We start from the raw sequence: 21,634 nt of genomic DNA on the forward strand, positions 1-21,634 counted from the left end.
GGCGTGGCCATCCCTGCCTCTCGCGGGAGCGCGCGTCTTATAGCGTTAACCACTGGGCGCATCTATTCTGAATTTTCCAATCTGTTGGACGGATGCGTCTCGCAGCTGAGCCGGCACCAAAAGCGAAACCGGTTTGGAGGCTCCTCATCTCCTCCTCCTGCTCCGCCCCGTCGGGGAAGTTGCGAAAGCGGCCGCGGGGACAGGAAAGGGAAGGCGGCGAGGCGAGAGAGAGCCAGGCGCGCGATGGCGGAGGTTGCTGCTGTTGGCGCCGCTGGCGCGTCTCCGTCCTCCCCGTCGGAAGAAGACTCGGTGCCGCTGGTGGCGCTCAACTACTCGGTGCGCCGCCGCCTGGGGCTGTTCCTCAACCCGCGCGCCCCGGTGGCCTCCGACTGGACGGCGCTGGCCGAGGAGCTGGGCTACGACTACCTGGAGATCAAGCACTTCGAAGGCAAGGCCGACCCCACCGAGAGCCTCTTGGCCGACTGGCAGAAGCGCTGCCCCGGCGGCGCCACCGTGGGCCGCCTCCTGGGGCTGCTGCGCCACCTCGGCCGCCGAGACGTCCTGGCCGACCTGGGGACCAGCATCGGTGAGCAAACAGGGCCCGGGGACGCCCCTGATTCTCGCCCTTCCCCCGTCCCGTCGATGCCCCCTCTGCCCCAGTCCAAGGGGGGACACCTCTCTCTCCCCGCGCCCTGTTTTACGCACGACCTCTCCAGAATGAGCGCCCTGTTTTACGCACGGCCTCTCCTTTCTGTTGCGCCCCAATACCCAGTTCCCAACAGAGGAGGCTTTGCGCCCATCCTCGGAGCCGCCGGGGCGTCGCCGGTTGGATTTCTGCCTGTAAGGGAGCAGTTTCCCGGAGAGAGAGAGAGGAAATGGCCACGGATATTCTTCCTCCCTCTTCCTAACGTCTTGGTTTTGTTTCCTTCTTGACGCTTCCTCGTTGTTTAGCACTCCTGATTGAAGCTGTTTGGTTCCGGGTGTGTTACTGCAATGCTGCTGCTTTTGTTTGTTTGCTTTAACTTAAAAACATTTCATAGGATCATAGAATTATAAGGTTGGAAGGGGCACCCGGGGTCATCTAGTCCAACCCACTGCAGTTCAGAAATCCCAACTATTGACAGACGGCCATCCAGCCTCTGCTTCTAAACCTCCATTAAAGGAGAGACCACTCCCAAACAGCTCTTACTGGAAGACCTTTCAGTGGGTGTTTGAGCTCTCTGCTCTTAGCATCAGAAAGTTCCTTGTGATGTTTAGCCCGGATCTCTTTTCTTGTACAGTGGCACCTCAGGTTACAGACGCTTCAAGTTACAGACTCCGCTAACCCAGGAATAGTACCTCGGGTTAAGAACTTTGCTTCAGGAGGAGAACAGAAATCGTGCTCCGGTGGCGCGGCGGCAGCGGGAGGCCCCATTAGCTAAAGTGGTGCTTCAGGTTAATAACAGTTTCAGGTTACCAGAAGAAAACAGAAGTAACAGACGCTTCAGGTTACAGACTCCGCTAATCCAGAAATAGTACCTCGGGTTAAGACCTTTGCTTCAGGATGAGAACAGAAATTGCGTGGCGGCAGCAGGAGGCCCCATTAGCTAAAGTGGTACCTCAGGTTAAGAACAGTTTCAGGTTAAGAACGGACCTCCGGAACGAATTAAGTTCTTAACCCGAGGTACCACTGTAAGTTGAATCCATTGGTTCCAGTCCTACCAGAAGAAAACAAGCTTGCTCCAACAAGAGAAAACAAGTCCTTTCTTTCTTTCTTTCTTTCTTTCTTTCTTTCTTTCTTTCTTTCTTTCGCTGAAGAGTTTTTAGGGAGCTGTACAGCTGAAGGGTCCCTGCTCCTGCCAACCTTTCAGTTCGAAAGCACGTCAAAGTGCAAGTAGATAAATAGGTACCACTCTGGCGGGAAGGTAAATGGCGTTTCTGTGCGCTGCTCTGGTTCGCCAGAAGCGGCTGAGTCATGCTGGCCACATGACCCAGAAAAACTGTCTGCGAACAAACGCCAGCTCCCTCGGCCAGTAAAGCTAGATGAGCGTCACAACCCCAGAGTCGTTCGCGACTGGACTTAACGGTCAGGGGTCCCTTTACCTTTTTACAGGTGCATTCCCGAGTGCCTCTACCTGGCTATGGCTTGTCCATCCTTACAAAAAACACAACAGCATCACCAACGAATGAGAGCCCAAACTAGCGACTGATATTTGAAGCAGCAACAAAATCTAAAGCTTGGCGTCATTTTGTGTTTTGTTTGCTGCATTTATATCCTGCCTTTTTCTATCAGGGACCTCAAGCTGGCATACACGATTCTGCCCCTTCTGGGCTCTGCCCCTCCTCTTTCAGTCCCAACAGCAACCCTGTGGGGAAGGTTAGGCTGAAGGACGACTGTGACTGGCCCAAGGTCACCCAGCGAACTTCATTCCCGGGTGGGAATTTGAACCCGGGTCTCCAGGGTCCTAATCCGGCACTCTAACCACTGCACCACACTGCCTCTCTTGCATTGCTTGCTCCTGCAATCCTCAATCTGCATTTTTAGTTGCTGTTGCACTGTTTCCCACAGGGTAGATTTGATTTAAAATGAATCGATTTAAATCACTATTCAGTAAGACTTGATTTAAATCATTTTTTAACAGAAAGACTCATTCTTGTTGGTATAATCTTAATTTTTACAACCAAATGAAGGTTTCATTTTTGGAATATTAAATAGAGTAGTTTTTACAAATAATTATGAAATTATTGTGAGGTTTAATAAGTTAACTGTTTATATTTGGACAACTTTTCCGCTGTACTTTATTGGAAGGAGAAAAATAATTTTTATTTTTTAAACAATTTATTTAACTAAGACAATAACATAGCATATGTATCCATGTTTGTTAACTGATGTGGTTAAACAGTTAAAAACAACAACAACTTAGACTGAGTTTTAGCACACATGAAAAACTTAAAACAAATCTTTATTTCCTAATGAATAGTCTTTGGACTATAATGTAACTTCAGTAGAAAGACTTTTTCCTCCAAAAGCATTTTATTTTAAAAATCCAATTTAAAAATTTAAAATTTTAAAAAATCTGATTTAAATAAAAAAATTATTATTTTTAAAAAATCATTGGTTTTTATCCACCCTGGTTTCCCAACCAGCATGGCCAATGCTCAGGGATAGTGGAAGATGCAGTTCAATAACACCTGGGCAGCCCAGGCTCCTTATCCTTGCCCCAGAGTGTTCCCCAGTGCCTAACACATCCAAACCCCTCTGTCTGTCCCCAGTGGCAGCCTAGTGTTTGCTACAAGAAAGTTCCCAACCAGAGCAGGTGGAAATCTTCACCCTCTCCATTGCTGTCCCCCAAGATCTTGCAAATCTGAGATATACTGCTCCAGGACATGGAGGCTCCACTTTCATGCAATATTCACCTGACCTCTGCATGCTAGTTGCATGAGGTTGAGCTGATTCTTTTTTTAAAAAAATAATTTTTATTCATTTTAAAACATATTAATTGTCATACATACCACAAAATTTCACATCTTATACACTTTTTTGGACTTCCATCAGCACCTCTGATGATCCCCCATTTTTATGATTTCTTCTGCATTTCTTAAATTCATATTGCCTTTAATTATCTTAACTAACACCGTCCTTTTCATCCAATTATGCAATAATTCAAATTATTCACCTCACAAAACTTCCTGCAAACCTACAAATGTAATCTGATCATCACAATTACTTTTCAGACAGTCCGTAAATTTACGCCAATCTTCTGTGAATCTCTGGTCCCGCTGGTTTTCTTCCCATTAGTTTATCTAATTCTGCATAGTCCCTCAATTTCATCCTCCAATCTTCTTTCATAGGTAATTCTTCTTGCTTCCATTTTTGTGCAAGTAATATTCTTACTGCCGTCATTGCGTATAAAAACAGCTTACAGTCATTTCTATTTATATCATCCCCTACAATGCCCAATAAAAAAGCTTCTGGTTTTTTAATAAATGTATATTTCAACTTTTTTTTTCATCTCATTGTATATCATTTCCCAGAAGTTTTTCACCTTTTTACATTCCCACCACATATGGTGAAATGTTCCTTCTTTTTCTTTACATTTCCAACATTTATTGTTTACCGTATACATTTTTGCCAATTTAACGGGTGTAGAGATTGAGCTGATTCAGGGTCAGTTTGGGCTTGTGAGTCCCCATCATTGGCTTTAGGGTATTGGCCCAGGAAGAGAGATTTAACCTCCTCCTGCTCCCTCCAGTCCACGTTTCCTGTGTTTGTGGTTTAGCACTGAGCAGAGGAGGCTGTCGTGCGGACGGGCCCTGAACCACAAACAAAACATACCCAGAAACATGCCTTATTATTATTATTTTTGTTCTGTGACTCTTTGCAGAAGAAGATTGCAAGAAGTACCTGCGGAGGAAACAGCAGGAGGAGGCGGAGAGGCCTGTTCAGGTCCCAGCGGTGGACAGCAGTATCGCAAGGTCATCGGAACTGCAGGGCATCACTACGCGAGATGACCCCCTTGGTAAAAGAAACGGATAAGACCATAATAATAATAATTTTTATTTATACCCCGCCCTCCCCAGCCAAGGCCGGGCTCAGGGCGGCTTACAAGCAATAATAAAAACAAGTTGAATGATTACAACTTAAAAACAAAATTAAAATACAACATTAAAATATTAAAATGTAGCCTCATCGCAGGAGGAGAAGGAAAAGAAAAAAGAAAGAGAGGGAGGGAGGGAATCAAATTGGCTCCAAGCCAAAGGCCAGGCGGAACAACTCTTACAGGCCATGTGGAAAGAAATCAGATCCTGCAGGGCCCTGGTCTCATGAGACAGAGCGTTCCACCAGGCCGGAGCCAGTGTTGAAAAGGCCCTGGCTCTGGTTGAAGCTAATCTGACTTACTTAGGGCACGGGACCACTAGGGTGTTGCTATTTATGGACCTTGAGGCTCTCTGTGAGGCATACCGGGAGAGGCGGTCCTGTAGGTACGAGGGCCCTAGGCCGTGAAGGGCTTTAAAGGTCAAAACCAGCACCTTAAATCTGACCCTGTACTCCACCGGGAGCCAGTGCAGCTGGGAAAGCACTGGGTGAATATGCTCCCATGGCAGAGACCCCGTGAGGAGCCTCGCTGCAGCATTCTGCACCCGCTGGAGTTTCTGGGACAGCTTCAAGGGCAGCCCCGCGTAGAGCGAATTACAGTAGTCAAGCCTGGAGGTGACCGTCGCATGGATCACTGTGGCCAGGTCGGGGCGGGAAAGATAAGGGACGAAATAAGATTATTTGATTCAGAAAAGATGGTCTGGGTGTGAGAGAGAGAGAACAGTGTTTATGCAGCCACTGAAAGGAAGAGGAAATGAGATGGCTTACCCACCTTTTGTGGCTAGGGTTGATGGGTGCCTAATTTTCTGGCAGGGCTCCTGAACCTTTAACGGTTTTGCAGCACAGGCAGAAATTCAACAGGTAAAGCTCATGGCCTCTCACAGATTGCACCTCTTTGAAGTGCACCTGTTGAATTTGCTTGCTGTGCAGCTGTTCAAAAGCACCAGGTAAAATGCCATATACAACGCTAACATCTCGTATTAAACGGAACTGACCTGCAGAAAAGACTTTATAACCTGAAAAAAGAGACAGATGTGCATACTTTTGCAAACAGAGAAAATCTTTAATAAAAATTATTTTAAAAAGAAACAAAGAGAAAAGCACCAGGTAAAATGAGCACAATCTATCACAATCTTTTTAAATATATATATATATATATATATATCATGGTAGCTAATGATTATTATTGGGAAATTAATAACACTCTTGAAAAAAGAAAGAATTAAAATGCTGCGTTTTGGGAAACCAGTGTAACCCTTGAGCACAGCAACACGGTGATAAACGTGCAGCTAAACCAAAAGGGAAGACATGTGCAAGCAAGTTTTTCTTTGACCTCGGCGTTACCGCCCATGGAGGCGCCTGCATAGCTCATCGGCCTGTCTAGAATTCTTCCTGGAGGAGGGTGCTCTGTAGAGCAAGGTGTTAAATGGATTTTGAGCTACGTGCACCGTATTTTTCAGTCTATAGGACGCAGCAGATGATAAGACGCACCTAGTTTGGGGGGGAGGAAACAAGAATTTTTATTTTTTTTCTGAATCTCAGAAGCCAGAACAGCAAGAGGGATCTGGCTTCTGGGATAGCCTCTTGCTGTTCTGGCTTCTGGGATAGCCACTGAAGTGTCTCCTGGGCAGTGGGATGAAGGCTCCCCCTGCCAGGAAGAGGCTGCGCGCGGGAAAGCTGCCCTCTGTACCTTCCCCCATCTCCCGCAAGAACTGCGTGCTCTTTAAAGGGAGCGTGGTACTTGGGGGCTTTTCTGGGAAGTGGGGGAAGGGACAGAGTTGCGCGCTCTGTCCCTTTCCCCAAGAGCCACGCAAAGCCTCCGCAGGACAGCGGGGAGCCTTCGTCCCGCTGCCCTACGGAGGCTTCGCGGGGGCTATCCAAAAGCCAGAATAGCTAGAGGGAGCACTGCGCAGTGCTCTCTCTAGCTGTTCTAGCTTCGTGCAAAGCCTCCGCAGGGCACGGGGAGCCTTCATCCACGTGTCCTACGGAGGCTTCTGGGACAGCCCGCGTAGCCTCCGCAGGGCAGCGGGGTGCCTTCATCCCGCTGCCCTGCGGAGGCTTTGCGCAGCTAAGCCCAAAGCTAGAACAGCGAGATGGAGCGCTGCACAGCGCTCCCTCTCCCTGTTCTGGCTTAGCCGCGCAGCCTGTATTCGCTCCATAAGATGCACACACATTTCCCCTTACTTTTTAGGAGGAAAAAAGTGTGTCATATAGAGCGAAAAATACGGTAATTGCCAAGCATCTGTTACAACCGGGATAGTTTACATCCGGTTTGCAAGCAGCTAGTTTCCTGCTCTCCTGTGGCGAGCGGTTACATCCTCCAGGTGAATAGCAGGGAAGGTTTACAGTAATTTTCTTTTAAGTCTGAGGACGTTTCACAGCTCTATGTGAGCTGGGGGGTGGTAATTTTTGAGAACGTGTGTGCAAGGCTGGCTCAGATGGGTAACACTTCCCCGCTCCCTCCATTCGCGCCAGTGTGGTGTAGTGGTTAGCGCATTGGTCTAGGACCTGAGAGACCAGGGTTCGAATCCCCACTCTGCCATGAAGTTCACTGGGTGGCCTTGGGCCAGTCTCTGCTTCTCAGCCTCATCTACCTCACAGGATTGTTGTGGGGTTTAAAGGAGGAGGGGGGTGGTCCATGTTTGCCACCTTGAGAAAAAGGGAGCATATTAATGCAATGAAGGCCTAAATCAGGGGTGTCCAGCGGGTCGATCGTGATCTACTAGTAGTTCCCACAAGGTTTTGTTAGATCGCAGTCGATCTCTGGCTCCCTTTCCTCTTACCCCACCCTTTCGCCCCGCCCATTAACCCTCCCAAAAAGGAACTCCCCCCAAAATGGGGCTTTCCTCCTCCCTAAAAAAAGCTCAACAATTATTTTGAGCTGAACCCCCAGTTTTTAATTCTGAAAGTACCGAATTTTTTGCTGTATAAGACTCACTTTTTCCCTCCTAAAAAAGAAGGGGAAATGTGTGTGCGTTTTATGGAGCGAATGCAGGCTGCGCAGCTATCCCAGAAGCCAGAACAGCAAGAGGGACTGCTGCTTTCACTGCGCAGCGATCCCTCTTGCTGTTCTGGCTTCTGAGATTCAGAATATTTGTTTTCTTGTTTTCCTCCTCCAAAAACTAGGTGCGTCTTATAGAGTGAAAAATACGGTAGATAGCAGTCTCTTGAGAGTTGGCATGAATGGATGCATAATCTCATCTAGTGTTGTTTTCGTTGTTGTTTTAATTCAGGACAAACGGTAGAGATGTTTGATGCCTTCATCTGTTACTGCCCGAACGACCTTCACTTTGTGCAAGAGATGATCCAAGAGCTGGAACAGACAGAGCACAAGTTGAAGCTCTGTGTGTTTGACCGGGATGTCCTCCCTGGAACGTGCGTCTGGTCCATCACCAGCGAGCTTATAGAGACGCGGTGAGTTGAGGAATATACACCCAGATGGGCAACAATGGAAATATCCACCGTGCTTCCCACAGCTCTCTTGGTTTGTTCCCAGTTACCGTATTTTTCGCTCTATAGGACACACTTTTTCCCCTCCAAAAAATAGGGGAAATGTGTGTGCGTCCTATGGAGCGGATGCAGGCTTCTTGGCTTCAGCGATAGCAACGTGAAGCCTCCGAAGTGCAGAGGGAGCGCTCCCAGCTTCAACAAAAGGAACTGGAAGACTCCCAGAGTCTTGCACTCCCAGCTTCAGCAAAAGGAACTGGAAGCCTGTGGAGCGCAGTGGGAACTCGCGCTGCGCTCCGAAGGCTTCCGGGATCTTTGAGGCTGGCGGTGGGGGAAAGCAGCGCTTCCCCCCACCGCCAGCCCCAAAGAGCAGGTTGAAAGGAACCCGAAGCCTCCGGAACCTAGCGGGAACTCCCGCCGTGCTCCAGAGGCTTCGGGTTGCCTTCACTGAAGCCTGGAGAGCGAGAGGGGTCAATGCGCACCGACCCCTCTCACTCTCCAGGCTTACAAGGTAGCCGCCTGAAGCCTCCAGAGCGCAGCGTGAACTTCCACTGCGCTCTGGAGGTTTTGGGTGAACGCACCTTGAAGGCACCTTGTTTTAGAGGGGGAGAACAAGGGAAAAAAATTCTCCCCCTCTCTGTGCAGCGCCCCTTCAGCGAAGCGGCAGGAGAAATGGAAGGGGCTCTGTTTCTCCTGCGCTGCACAGAGAGGGGGAGAATTTTTTTCCTTGTTCTTCCCCTCTAAAACAAGGTGCGTCCTATGGTCGGGTGCGTCCTATAGAGCAAAAAATACGGTAAGTTCTACTCAGGAGTAGACTCTTAATTTATAACGAGCTTAAGAAAATGTTCAAATGCTCTTTCCCTAAAAAAACAAACCTGAAGCCTTCCTGCTAGGAATTATAGGTCACTAAATCCCAAAAAAGTTCAGGAGAGTCTTTATGTATGTGTACAGTTGCTGCCAGAATTCTAATCACCAAAGGCTGGAAGGGAGAGGATATCCCATCTAAGTCAGACTGACAAAATAAAATAAGAGAGTACGTCGAACTGGCGAGACTATCAGCAAGGTTACAAGACGTCACTGATGAAAAATTTATCAGAGTGGGACATACGTAAAAGAACATTGTCAAAAATACTAATCTGTTGGCAGGTTTTGATTGAACTTCTGTGTGCAAATAGGATAATTTTATAAAACAAAATTTATAGTAAGTTAAATAACATGAAGGAAACAAAGTTAGAGTGCGTATTTAAGGAATTTAATCCGGGAACACAATGGGAAGATCAGAGGTCATGTTAAATTTAATTACAAATGGATGTACAAAGTGAGTATCAGTTAAGGAAGGAATTATTGTTTATTTTTGTTTTTCTATTTTGTTTTCAACATCTATTGAACATTTCTGTTATAAAGTTTTTAACCAATAAAGCATAAAAAACCAAGAGTAGACAGTGAAATCAGTAGAAGTCCACTGGATTTCAGTGGATCTGCTCCAACAGTGGATTCAGCCTTCTGCCCCCAAACACCCCCCCCCATTAAATAAAATTACTTAAAAGAATGCAACTCCCAATACAACTGCTTGTTCAATTCATTCTGAAACAACTGAGACCTTACAAAACTTGCTGCGTTTTTCCAGTAACCTGTTGGAACATTGATCAACAATCAGCTGGTAAATACCTTTATTCTAAGCAATCTAGAATAATTAGGAACTAGTTAACAAGCCTAGTTTTTAAAAACGTATTGCATTCCTTTTGTATTATTTTAAGGCTGGGGGAAAGTGGCTGTAATATTTATTTGCTTTAGGAACTTTTACGCTGCCCATCAACACTTTATTCATTCATTCATTCATAATTGAATTTATAGCCCACCTTTTCCTCCAAGGAGCTCAAAGTGGCTTACATGTTTCTCTCCCTCAGTTAATCCCCACAAGTAGCAGAAAAGAGAATCTATTGCTGTTTGTCTCCCTCAGGTAATCCCCACAAGTTTCTCTCCCTCACATGTTTCTCTCCCTCAGTTAATCCCCACAAGTAGCAGAAAAGACTATCTATTGCTGTGAGTTAGGTTAGGCTGAGGGGCAGTGAGTAGCCCAAGGTTACCCAGTATGTTTCATGACAGAGTGGGGATTCATACTATGGTCTCGCAGGTCCTAGACTGACACTGTAACCACTACACCACACTGGCTGCCGAGGGCCTCTTCACAATGTATTTTTATTACATCTACTTGTTTCTAAAGTTTGATTTTTACTGGTGTTTTAAATAATATTTTGTGCTATTTTATGTAAATCACTAGGATTTTCATTTCTTTTTGATCAAGTTTTGTTGAATAAAAATAAATAAAGCACTACCCCTCAAAAAACTACACAGTAAAAATAGTAGTGATAAAAAAAGGAATTGGCAGCATAGAACAGCCCAGAAAAAACTGAGAATGAAATCGGTGCTGAAAAGGTTGTAATTTAATGGATTTTATCATTATCTATTCAGTCCAGCATCCTATTCTCACAGCGGCCAACCGGATGCCTGATATTTATTTATTTTGTTTATGAATTGCTTCCAGTGAGGCATCCCAAAGCAATTTAGGATATAAATTAAGTAAAACAGTTACATTTTTTTAAAAAAAAAAACCCACCTGCATGTGTCGTATATAAAATAAATTGTAAGGCTGTTGTCATGCTGCAGTTCACATGGCTGCCTGTTGGTGGCTGTAGCAACTCCAGCATGACGACAGAACGGCAGTCAGGCAAGTCAGCCAGCAGTGCGGGCGGAACATAAAACCAATGAAATCCAATAGAAATACCAAGTGGAATGAAGATTTCCATTTAGAAGTCTTCCTATGGCAAGCTCACAAGCAGGACCTGAGCACAACAGCACTCCCTCTCTCTCTCTCTCTCACACACACACACACACACACCTCTGCAATTTGTGGCAGTTGATTCCTTATTGTATGCCATTCCCAGGCACCACCTGGATATCTGGAGAATGTGGTCCATGCATTTTTAAATAAATGAATGGTCTTCAAAGCCCAGTGGTGTTTAAGATAGAGACAGCCAGAGGGAGCAGCTTTTCCTAAGACTCTGTAACAGTAAGCCGGAGATTTGGGATCCATATCTACCTCTGCAACTGGTCCCATCACCTCCTGGCAAATAGAAGGTGAAGAAATGGAGGCAGTGAGAGATTTTACTTTCTTGGGCTCCATAATCACTACAGATGGTGACAGCAGCCACGAAATTAAAAGACGCCTGCTTCTTGGGAGAAAAGCAATGACAAACCTAGACATCTTAAAAAGTAGACAAAGGTACTATAACGGACCTTTGTCACCTTGCTGACAAAGGTCCGTGTAGTAAAAGCTATGGTTTTCCCAGTAGTGATGTATGGAAGTGAAAGCTGGACCATAAAGAAGGCTGATCGCCAAAGAATTGATGCATGTGAATTATGGTGCTGGAGGAGACTCTTGAGAGTCCCATGGAGTGCAAGACGATCAAACCGATCCATTCTTAAGGAAATCAGCCCTGAGTGCTCACTGGAAGGACAGATCCTGAAGCTGAGGCTCCAATACTTTGGCCACCTCATGAGAAGAGAAGACTCCCTGGAAAAGACCCTGGTGCTGGGAAAGATGGAGGGCACAAGGAGAAGGGGACGACAGAGGACGAGATGGTGGGGCAGTGTTCTCGAAGCCACCAGCATGAGTTTGACCAAACTGCGGGAGGCAGTGGAAGACAGAAGTGCCTGGTGTGCTCTGGTCCAGGGGGTCACAAAGAGTCGGACACGACTAAATGACTAAACAACTAAACAACAACAACATCTACCTTTGCGTATGGTCGAAGAGGAGGAGAGGCTGACAAATACTTTACAGTCCGTATTCGTATAGTCAGGCTCTGCTTTGCAGTTTGGGTCGGATGCAGTTTTGGGGCTAGATTAAGATGTTTCTTGTCACTTTAAAGTATTGGGACTAGGCAGATGCAGAAAGGGGAGGCAGATGTGCGGAGACAAAGAGAAGATGTGCATATGTGGGGAGTGCCTTGTGGCCTATGACCCACACATCTTTCAGGCTCCCCGTTACCCACTAGGCCAGAAGTCCTTAATCATTTTCTCTGGGCCACACTTTCAGAATAAAAGTTTACTGGCGCCGCACCAAATATTTTGTCAACAAGAAATACAGTGGTACCTCAGGTTAAGTACTTAATTCGTTCCGGAGGTCCATTCTTAACCAGAAACTGTTCTTAACCTGAAGCACCACTTTAGCTAATGGGGCCTCCTGTTGCCACGCCGCCGGAGCATGATTTCTGTTCTCATCCTGAAGCAAAGTTCTTAACCTGAAGCACTATTTCTGGGGTAGCGGAGTCTGTAACCTGAAGCGTATGTAACCTGAGGTACCACTGTACACTGGGAAACAAAAAGAAACAACTTGATTTAAAACATACAACACAACTGCTTTATAATGTGATCACGGGACATCCAGGAAGTATAAAACAACGCAGCTACAGAAGAACAGGAGTCATTCTCAAAATAGAGTATTGATTGTCCTTGAATCTTCCTGCTGTTATTGCCATTCTCTCCTTTGAGGACCACTGCACTAGGCTGTATATCTAGAGCTCCGAAAACGCCCCGTTCCCTGTTGGTCAGAACGCTCCCAGGTGCCTAGGCTCCATCTTCCCCGTTGTCCGCTCACTTTTCACAAACGTGTTTTCTCTGTTCTTTTTTTTTTTTAACTTCAGGTGCCGGAAAATGGTGGTAGTGATTTCGGATGACTACCTTGATAGCGAAGCCTGCGACTTCCAGACCAAGTTTGCCCTCAGCCTCTCCCCAGGTAAACACCTGCATGGGCTACCTGATCCATATTGTTGCTACTTATTTGTTAAATTTATTATCCGCTTCCTGTGAGGCACCCTGGAGCCTGTGTGTGTGTACAGAGGATGGAGTAAAGGTAAAGGGACCCCTGACCATTAGGTCCAGTCATGACCGACTCTGGGGTTGTGGCGCTCATCTCGCTTTATTTGCCGAGGAAGCCAGCGTACAGCTTCCGGGTCATGTGGCCGGCATGACTAAGCCGCTTCTGGCAAACCAGAGCAGCACACGGAAACGCCATTTACCTTCCCGCCAGAGCGGTACCTATTTATCTACTTGCACTTTGACGTGCTCTCGAACTGCTAAGTTGGCAGGAGCTGGGACCGAGCAATGGGAGCTCACCCCGTCGTGGGGATTTGAACCACTGACCTTCTGATCAGCAAGTTCTAAGCTCTGTGGTTTAACCCAGTGTTTCCCAACCTTTTTTGGGCAAAGGCACACTTGTTTGATGAAAAAAATCTCGAGGCACACCACCATTACAGCCCCGTGACGTCAGCGCGCAGCGTCACGCCGGGAGGGACGCATGGAAGTGAAAGTTTCAATTTTTTCCCCTCCCCCTTGCCGGGGAACCTCCAAGCTTTGAGGGTGGGGGGGGAGGAGGCAGCAAAGCGAGGGACTGAGGGACGGCGGCAGCTGAGGCGGCGGCGGCTGTTGTGGTGGTGGCGGCGATAGCGGGCGGAGGAGGGGGCGGTGGGGCCGAGGTGGCCGGCGGCGGCGGGGGAGGCGGCGGCGGGTGGAGCAGGAGGGCGGCCGAGGCCGGTGAGGGAGTAGGGTTGCCCGGGGCTTGAGGAGCCGTCGCCGGGAGTTGCTGCTGCTGTTGTTGCTGCTGCTGTCTGGACATGCCGGCCTCCTCCTCGTCCGCTGTCTCGCGCTCCTCCCTTTTGCGCGCGCTGCCCCGCCGCCGCTCCATTGGCTGGGTCCTGTCAGCTGATCCTGTGTTATTTCCTGTGTGTGTGTGTGAGGGGAGAATGGAGAGAGAAACCTCGGCACCACCACCACGGAGCCGCCCCCGGCTCGACGCGGATCCTCGCCGCCGCCGCCCCGCCTCTCGCCGCCCGACTCGCCCGCCTCCCTCCCACGGCACACCAGCCAACGTCTCGCGGCACACTAGTGTGCCGCGGAACACCAGTTGGGAAACACTGGTTTAACCCACAGCGCCACCTTATGGGGGGATGGAGAGGAAGGGGTAAAAGGGAAATTCTCAGAAAAAGGTTTTCTGAGAAATTTTGACTCGGCTCTGACGCAGAGCCTCGTTGGAGCTCGGAAAGGAAAGTGGGGGCAGCTGTTTCCTGCCTCTCTGTGAAAGAGCGAGGAAGAAGGTCCTCAGGCCATCTCTTGTTATGTCACATTCCCATGTTGGCTTCCTCTTTCAGGAGCTCGCCGCAAGTGCCTCATTCCAGTTAAGTGCAAAAGCATGAAGAAGGAGTTCCCAAGCATCCTCAGGTTCATCACGGTTTGCGACTACACCAACCCCTGCACCAAGAAATGGTTCTGGACGCGGCTGGCCAAGTCCCTGTTGGTCCCATGATGCAAAGCCGGGAGTGTCTTGCGTCGTGACTTGAACTGCGTCTTGAGGAAGGGAAGTTTGGGGGGGTGGGCCTAAGTCTTTCTTAGCCTTTGCCACGAAACCAACTTGCGCTAAACCCTTGCCTCACCGAGTCTCCGAAACAACCCCGGAAGCTAGTCCGTTTTAAAAAGGAGGGCTAGAAAGTACTGAGAACTGCAGCTGCTCCTGAGGTTTTGGGCCGACGTTTCCTGATTTCAGCTGATTTCCTCCTTGTGAAAGAGGGGAATTGAGAAAGAATGAACGTGAGAGGGAGAAAGCTTTCAACAGCTGAGGCGCACAAAATGGCGGTGATCTTCTGCAAGGTGTTCAGCGCCCTCTCTTTCTGACAACTCAACAGCAACCTTTCTTTTTACTAGCACAAACCAACAAATGGACTAACGCCCCCTTCCCCAGTATCCTGTTTCTGACAAGCCTGAGTTCCTGGTGCCTTAAAATAGAGATGGATCATTGGTCTCCCAAGATCCACAACTTAAACCTTCTATTGTACAGAAGGATAATCAGATTCCGCAACTGTCACTGCCTGCCATTTGCTGTGGGGTGGAGAATTATTTTAAGTGTATGTGGGGGGCATTCCTAAGGAGGGGTTTAAGTTTGAGGTGGGCATTCCTGGAGGATCTTAGGCAGCTGCCAAGGTGTGCTTGATCCCACCCTCACCCCAACTGCATGCCTAGGATTGGACCAACAGCCTGCCAATCCAATCCATTCTCTCTTTAATCAAAGCACTTCTTGAATCTGGGTGCCACAGCACTTCTCAACATTTTATAATGGCCAGTGGGGGAAGTAGGTTGAAACTGTGGCCTCTGTTTTCTTTCAAGCTTTTTGCTTCCTAAACCTTGCCCTAGCACTTTTAAAAGCACGTTGGGATTTTCTGCTCTTTGGGTCCGTCGAGTTTACCAAGAATCTGCCTGCCTGCGAAGCTGTGGATAGAAAGGAAGCCCTACAATTCAAACAATATGTTTGCACTGCAATATGTTTGCAATGGTCATTTGCATTCTTTGCATAGCAGGCCTTAATTTGAGGAATTGCTGTCTGATGGTGCTAATTAGCACAGGGGCACTCGTTCTTTTTAGATATCACACTTTGTTTTACAGCGTGTTTTGCAATCCTCATGGAAAGGCAGAAAGACTAGCGGTTATCTGACACAACCTATTCTCCATGCTCACAAATGCACTCATCCTGTCTGGTGGCAGAAGAGAATGTGGCTCAGGCCACGTTTTAAAGCGACATGGCCTGATTTCACAGTCCCTGACCGATGTGGACTATAATGCAGTTATCAGTCAGATTGCTCACTTATCTGAACTTTGCAATGTGGTTTCAGGGTTTTTTTTTTAAAAAAATGCATTTTCAGACATTTTATTTTAAAGGAGGTGGGGAGCTGCGTGGAAAAGCGTTAACGTAAGCGCAAAATGTGTATTTTGTGAGGAATGCATACAGCCAAAATGCAAGCCCATAGGACAGGACAGATGTAGGACAGTGCATGTGAAATTGGCACAGACTTAGAACTGGCTCGTCCATCCATAATTTGTTCCTTCCACCCCATCCATGTTTGCAATCTGGACCACTCTGTGCCACAGCTTAAGAATTCCTTGCCAAAATTCTGAGAAGTAAGTTGCAATTGCTTCCATTGTACACATGGGGGTGTTGAGACTTTCAGGAAGCTGCCCCACCCCTGAGCTCACCAAATGAGTCCATGGCAGAAGTGAGACCTTTAGGTCTTCTCTAGATCCATTAATCTACCAGCAGTGGTGAGGACTTCTTCCCCATAGGCCAAGTAGAGGGTGGGATGAATGCTACATATATTGCATACTCCTTAGTGCTTCATTGGTAGATGGTACAGTCAATCAGCCCTGAGTGCTCACTGGAAGGACAGATTGTGAAGCTGAGGCTCCAATACTTTGGCCACCTCATGAGAAGAGAAGACTCCCTGGAAAAGACCCTGATGTTGGGAAAGATGGAGGGCACTAGGAGAAGGGGACGACAGAGGATGAGATGGTTGGACGGTGTTCTCGAAGCTACCAGCATGAGTTTGACCAAACTGCGGGAGGCAGTGGAGGACAGGAGTGCCTGGCATGCTCTGGTCCATGGGGTCACGAAGAGTCGGACACCACTAAACAACAACAGTCAATCAGAATTAACGGCACACCATGGTTTGGGGTTACATGTTTGAGTTTTGGCTCTCCATGCTCCTCCCACATACTCTGCTTAATTGGTTAATTCCTGGTTTGCAACAAACCATAATTCGCCATTCCATCTGAACCAGCAAACTATGGCTTGTGCTTGTTCTGCAAAACTAGCGCTCAAGCAATGGTTTGCAGGGGAAGCACAAGCCATAGTTTATGGAATCATAGAGTTGAAGGGAAGCAAGAGGGTCATCTGGTCCAACCCCCTGCAATGTAGGAATCTCAACTGAAGCATCCCTGACGGATGGCCATCCAGGTTTGCTGCAAGCCAGGAAGTAACTGACTAACTGGATCTTGCAAGGGGAGGAATGAGTGTACGAGCTCTGAGTTGAGAACCAGGGGTTAGCCAGTCTTCTACTATTACAAAAGCACAAAAAGAGATCTCATGGATGTGTCCCATGCTGTGCCAAACATTTCCATGAGTTCTAGCCCAGATATCAATATTGACAATAGCTCGATAGGAATAAGGGCATTTTCAGAGAAGATAGATTGTGGATATTATAAGGGAAACAAGTGAGTTGTACAACAAAAAGGCACATTCTGGAATGCTGCTGTTCAGGATTGCTCTGTTTCTTCTCCCTCTGTCTAACAACCAGCATTTTGTTGTGATGGAATATGCTTAGCCCCCCATCAGGCCTTTTGTTTTTAAGGGTAGTCCTCTCTTTGGTACTTCTGCAAACTTTGGGGTCCCCACAAGCCTTCCTTCCTTGTGTGCGCGATGCCATTTTGGTACACATGCTTAGGCAGACATGGGCTGAACACCACCAACAGAGGGAACGATTCTCTCCAAATAATGTGGCAAGTCAAAATAAAAGTGTCATAGTTTCGTTGGGGCAAATTGAGTTAGAGAACAGTTCTGCTGCATTTCCTGGTAGACGTGTCTCGAGTTTGCATCTGGGAGGCTGCCCGCGGGAGACAATAGGAGAGCCAGCGTGGTGTAGTGGTTAAGAGCGGTGGACTCGTAATCTGGGGAACCGGGTTCGCGTCTCCGCTCCTCCACATGCAGCTGCTGGGTGACCTTGGGCTAGTCACACTTCTCTGAAGTCTCTCAGCCCCACTCACCTCACAGAGTGTTTGTTGTGGGGGAGGAAGGGAAAGGAGGATGTTAGCCGCTTTGAGACTCCTCCGGGTAGCGATAAAGCGGGATATCAAATCCACTCTTCTCTTCAATGATCAGAGTTCATTGAGGCTCTTTTATTAAAAAAAAATCCTGATTGATCTACCTCTCCTTGTGTGTGTTTACACAGGCTGGATTTGGCAGGGTATTCTAACCGCACCCTGTTGCTCACCGGTTCCAGTTCAACTCAGCCCACTGCGTTCTTGCTTTCAAATTTTCTGAACTCCACTCAACCCTGCCACCCCGGAAATGTTTTCCCTGTGACCTCCAGAAATGAAAGACGGGGAGGAATGGGTGCTCGGTTAATCCTTGGATTTTTCTCTATGTGTGCATTCCGTATCCATCTATGTATGGAGACATGTCCGAGGATGAGGAAATATAATGTGCCCAAACAGAATACAGTGGTACCTCGGGTTACAGACACTTCAAGTTACAGACTCCGCTAACCCAGAAATGCTACCTCGGGTTAAGAACTTTGCTTCAGGATGAGAACAGAAATCGCATGGTGGCAGCACGGCAGCAGCGGGAGGCCCCATTAGCTAAAGTGGTGCTTCAGGTTAAGAACAGTTTCAGGTTAAGAACGGACCTCCGGAATGAATTAAGTACTTAACCCGAGGTACCACTATAACTATAAGCCACGATAGCTGAATGGAACCTCCATAGAGGGGGCAGTGTACATCTGCTTACCAAATACTGTGGGCAAACGAATGGCAGACTGGCCCTGGAGTTGCTTGTGGTATTCGGGCTCTCTGTGGTGGTTTCCCAATAATAATAATAATAATAATAATATAATATACCCCCGCCCTTCTGGCTGGGTTTCCCCAGCCACTCAGGGCAGCTCTCAACAGAATATTAAAAACATGGTAAAACATCGAACATTAAAAACTTCTCTAAACAAGGCTGCTTTCAGATGTCTTCTAAAATTCAGATACAGTGGACGCTCGGCTTGCAAAGGTGATCCGTGCGGGATGCACGTTCGCAACCCACAGTGGTGCGTCTTCACACACCCGGGTTGCAATTTGGTGTTTATGTGTAAAGCGCGATTTAGCGCTTCTGCGCTTCCACCAAAACCCGGAAGTAACCCGTTCCGGTACTTCCGGATTTCGGCGGGTCCGTAACCCGAAAAAACACAACCTGAAGCATCTGTAACCCAAGGTATGGCTGTAGTTGTTTATTTCCTTCACATCTGATGGGAGGGCATTCCACAGAGCGGGTGCCACTACTGGGAAGCCCCAAAACAGCTGGAGACCAAAGTTTGGGAAACCCTGGTTTAGAGTGAAGGCAAGTTTATAAACTTGCTGATCAGAAGGTCGGCGGTTCGAATCCCCGCGATGGGGTGAGCTCCCATTGCTCGGTCCCTGCTCCTGCCAACCTAGCAGGTCGAAAGCACGTCAAAGTGCAAGTAGATAAATAGGTACCACTCTGCCGGGAAGGTAAACGGCGTTTCCGTGCGCTGCTCTGGTTCGCCAGAAGCGGCTTAGTCATGCTGGCCACATGACCCGGAAGCTGTACACCGGCTCTCTCGGCCAATAAAGCAAGATGAGCACCGCAACCCCAGAGTCGGCCACGACTGGACCTAATGGTCAGGGGTCCCTTTACCTTAAGTGTATAAAATTATGTATGCCATGGGGGAAATGGATGCAAAAATGTTTTCCTCCCTTTTTGGGGCTCATGGACACCCAGTGAAGCGGAATACTGGGTGATTCAGGACGGCTAAAATAAAGTACCGTATTTTTTTGCTCTATAAGACTCACTTTTCCCCTCCTAAAAAGTAAGGGGAAATGTGTGTGCGTCTTATGGAGCGGATGCAGGCTGCGCAGCTATCCCAGAAGCCAGAACAGCAAGAGGGATTGCTGCTTTCACTGCACAGCGATCCCTCTTGCTGTTCTGGCTTCTGAGATTCAGAATATTTTTTTCCTTGTTTTCCTCCTCCAAAAACTAGGTGCGTCTTGTGGTCTGGTGCGTCTTGTAGAGCGAAAAATACAGTACCTACTTGATTCACTGAGAACTTTGCTCCCATAGGAGGCAGTGTTGGCTCACAGCTTGGGCGGTTTCAAAAGAAGTGGACACCTCCACAGAGGATAAGGCTGAGGATAATGCTAATGTTTCCTCCGTTAATAATAATAATAATAATAATAATAATAATAATAAAAATAAAACAACTTTTATGTATACCCTGCCCTCCCCAGCCAAGACCGGGCTGAGGGTGGCTAAAACCAAATATAAAAACAATTGATTGAAATACAGCTTAAAAAACAAGATTAAAATATAACATGAAAATGCAGCCTCATTTCAGTGGAAACTCAATCAAAAACTTTTTTGGGGATAAAAATGTCAAGTCTTCACCAAGGCTAACAATCCATACATGGGCCAGAAAAAAGCCAGGGAAGTCCCCAAATAGGAGTTCCAACACAGGAGAAAGGAAAAAAGAAAGAGAGGGAGGGAATCAAACTGATTCCAAGCCAAAGGCCAGGTGGAACAACTCTGTCTTACAGGCCCTGCGGAAAGAAATCAGATCCTGCAGGGCCCTGGTCTCATGAGACAGAGCGTTCCACCAGGCTGGAGCCAGTGTTGAAAAGGCCCTGGCTCTGGTTGAGGCTAATCTGACTTCCTTGGGGCCCGGGGCCTCTAGGGTGTTGCTATTTATGGACCTTAAGGTCCTCCGTGGGGCATACCGGGAGAGGCGGTCCCGTAGGTATGAGGGAATGAGACAGAATGCTTCTGAAACCACCTTTTGCTAGCAATAACAGGTGGGGAGAGTAGCTCTTGTTTTCGAATCCTGTTTACAGGCATCTGACTGGCCACTGTGAGAACAGAATGCTTGGACTAGATGGCCCACCGGCCTGATCTTGCAGGGCTGTTCTTATAAGAAGCTTAACATTTTGTCATATAGCAAATGTTGGCCGATCTATTATTACACTTGGGCAAAAAAAATGAGAGGCACAAATACAAGATGGGGGGCACCTGGCTTGAGAGCAGTACATGTGAAAAGGATCTAGGAGTCTTGGTTGACCACAAACTTGACATGAGCCAACAGTGTGACGCGGCAGCTAAAAAAGCCAATGCAATTCTGGGCTGCATCAATAGGAGTATAGCATCTAGATCAAGGGAAGTAATAGTGCCACTGTATTCTGCTCTGGTCAGACCTCACCTGGAGTACTGTGTCCAGTTCTGGGCACCACAGTTCAAGAAGGACACTGACAAACTGGAACGTGTCCAGAGGAGGGCAACCAAAATGGTCAAAGGCCTGGAAACAATGCCTTATGAGGAACGGCTAAGGGAGCTGGGCATGTTTAGCTTGGAGAAGAGGAGGTTAAGGGATGATATGATAGCCATGTTCAAATATATAAAAGGATGCCACAAAGAGGAGGGAGAAAGGTTGTTTTCTGCTGCTCCCGAGAAGCGGACACGGAGCAATGGATCCAAACTACAAGAAAGAAGATTCCACCTAAACATTAGGAAGAACTTCCTGACAGTAAGAGCTGTTCGACAGTGGAATTTGCTGCCCAGGAGTGTGGTGGAGTCTCCTACTTTGGAGGTCTTTAAGCAGAGGCTTGACAACCATATGTCAGGAGTGCTCTGATGGTGTTTCCTGCTTGGCAGGGGGTTGGACTCGATGGCCCTTGTGGTCTCTTCCAACTCTATGATTCTATGATTCTACAACGGGACTTAATCATTTGGCTGTTTCGTCTTGCTTCTCTTGGGGTAAAGCCAGGCCTAGTTGGGTGTAGCCTGCATGCTCATACAACATGCTCAGAAAGGCATAAACGTTGACTACAATAGCCGAGAGGTACGCATTCTTGGATGTATCAGGAGCCGCCTCGACCTTATTGGAGGACGAGATCCCTTTCTTCCTAATATAGTCATTCGTTTTGAAACCTCAGCTGCTGTGAAGCTCTTCCATAACTATCCAG

General features: G+C 47.5%; 1 protein-coding gene across 2 annotated transcripts; it reads left to right on the top strand.

Moving 5' to 3' along the window:
* The first annotated feature begins 173 nt into the window (after positions 1-173).
* MYD88 (MYD88 innate immune signal transduction adaptor) lies at positions 174-17,821 on the top strand. Of its 2 annotated transcripts, XR_014517443.1 has the most exons (6): positions 174-586; positions 4,365-4,499; positions 7,810-7,990; positions 12,727-12,818; positions 14,230-16,664; positions 16,751-17,821. XR_014517443.1 is itself a non-coding variant. In XM_083467234.1 (5 exons), exons 1-5 carry the CDS (start codon positions 244-246, stop codon positions 14,382-14,384), a joined length of 906 nt encoding a protein of 301 aa, XP_083323360.1. In that variant the 5' UTR covers positions 174-243; the 3' UTR covers positions 14,385-17,821. The 2 variants fall into 2 exon arrangements, 1 of the variants encoding a protein (XP_083323360.1); XM_083467234.1 differs by having other exon boundaries at positions 14,230-17,821.
* The last annotated feature ends 3,813 nt before the right edge of the window (positions 17,822-21,634 follow it).

Source organism: Podarcis liolepis, assembly GCF_965112155.1.
Source record: "Podarcis liolepis genome assembly, chromosome: 12".
Lineage (NCBI taxonomy): Eukaryota > Metazoa > Chordata > Lepidosauria > Squamata > Lacertidae > Podarcis > Podarcis liolepis.

What these genes read in the sequence shown, in the direction of transcription:
- MYD88 (XM_083467234.1), top strand. Translation starts at nt 244, where the DNA reads ATGGCGGAGGTTGCTGCTGTTGGCGCCGCTGGCGCGTCTCCGTCCTCC. An exon ending in CGACCTGGGGACCAGCATCG is followed by an intron (nt 587 to 4,364) that starts GTGAGCAAACAG and finishes GACTCTTTGCAG; the next exon opens with AAGAAGATTGCAAGAAGTAC. An exon ending in TGCCCTCAGCCTCTCCCCAG is followed by an intron (nt 12,819 to 14,229) that starts GTAAACACCTGC and finishes TTCCTCTTTCAG; the next exon opens with GAGCTCGCCGCAAGTGCCTC.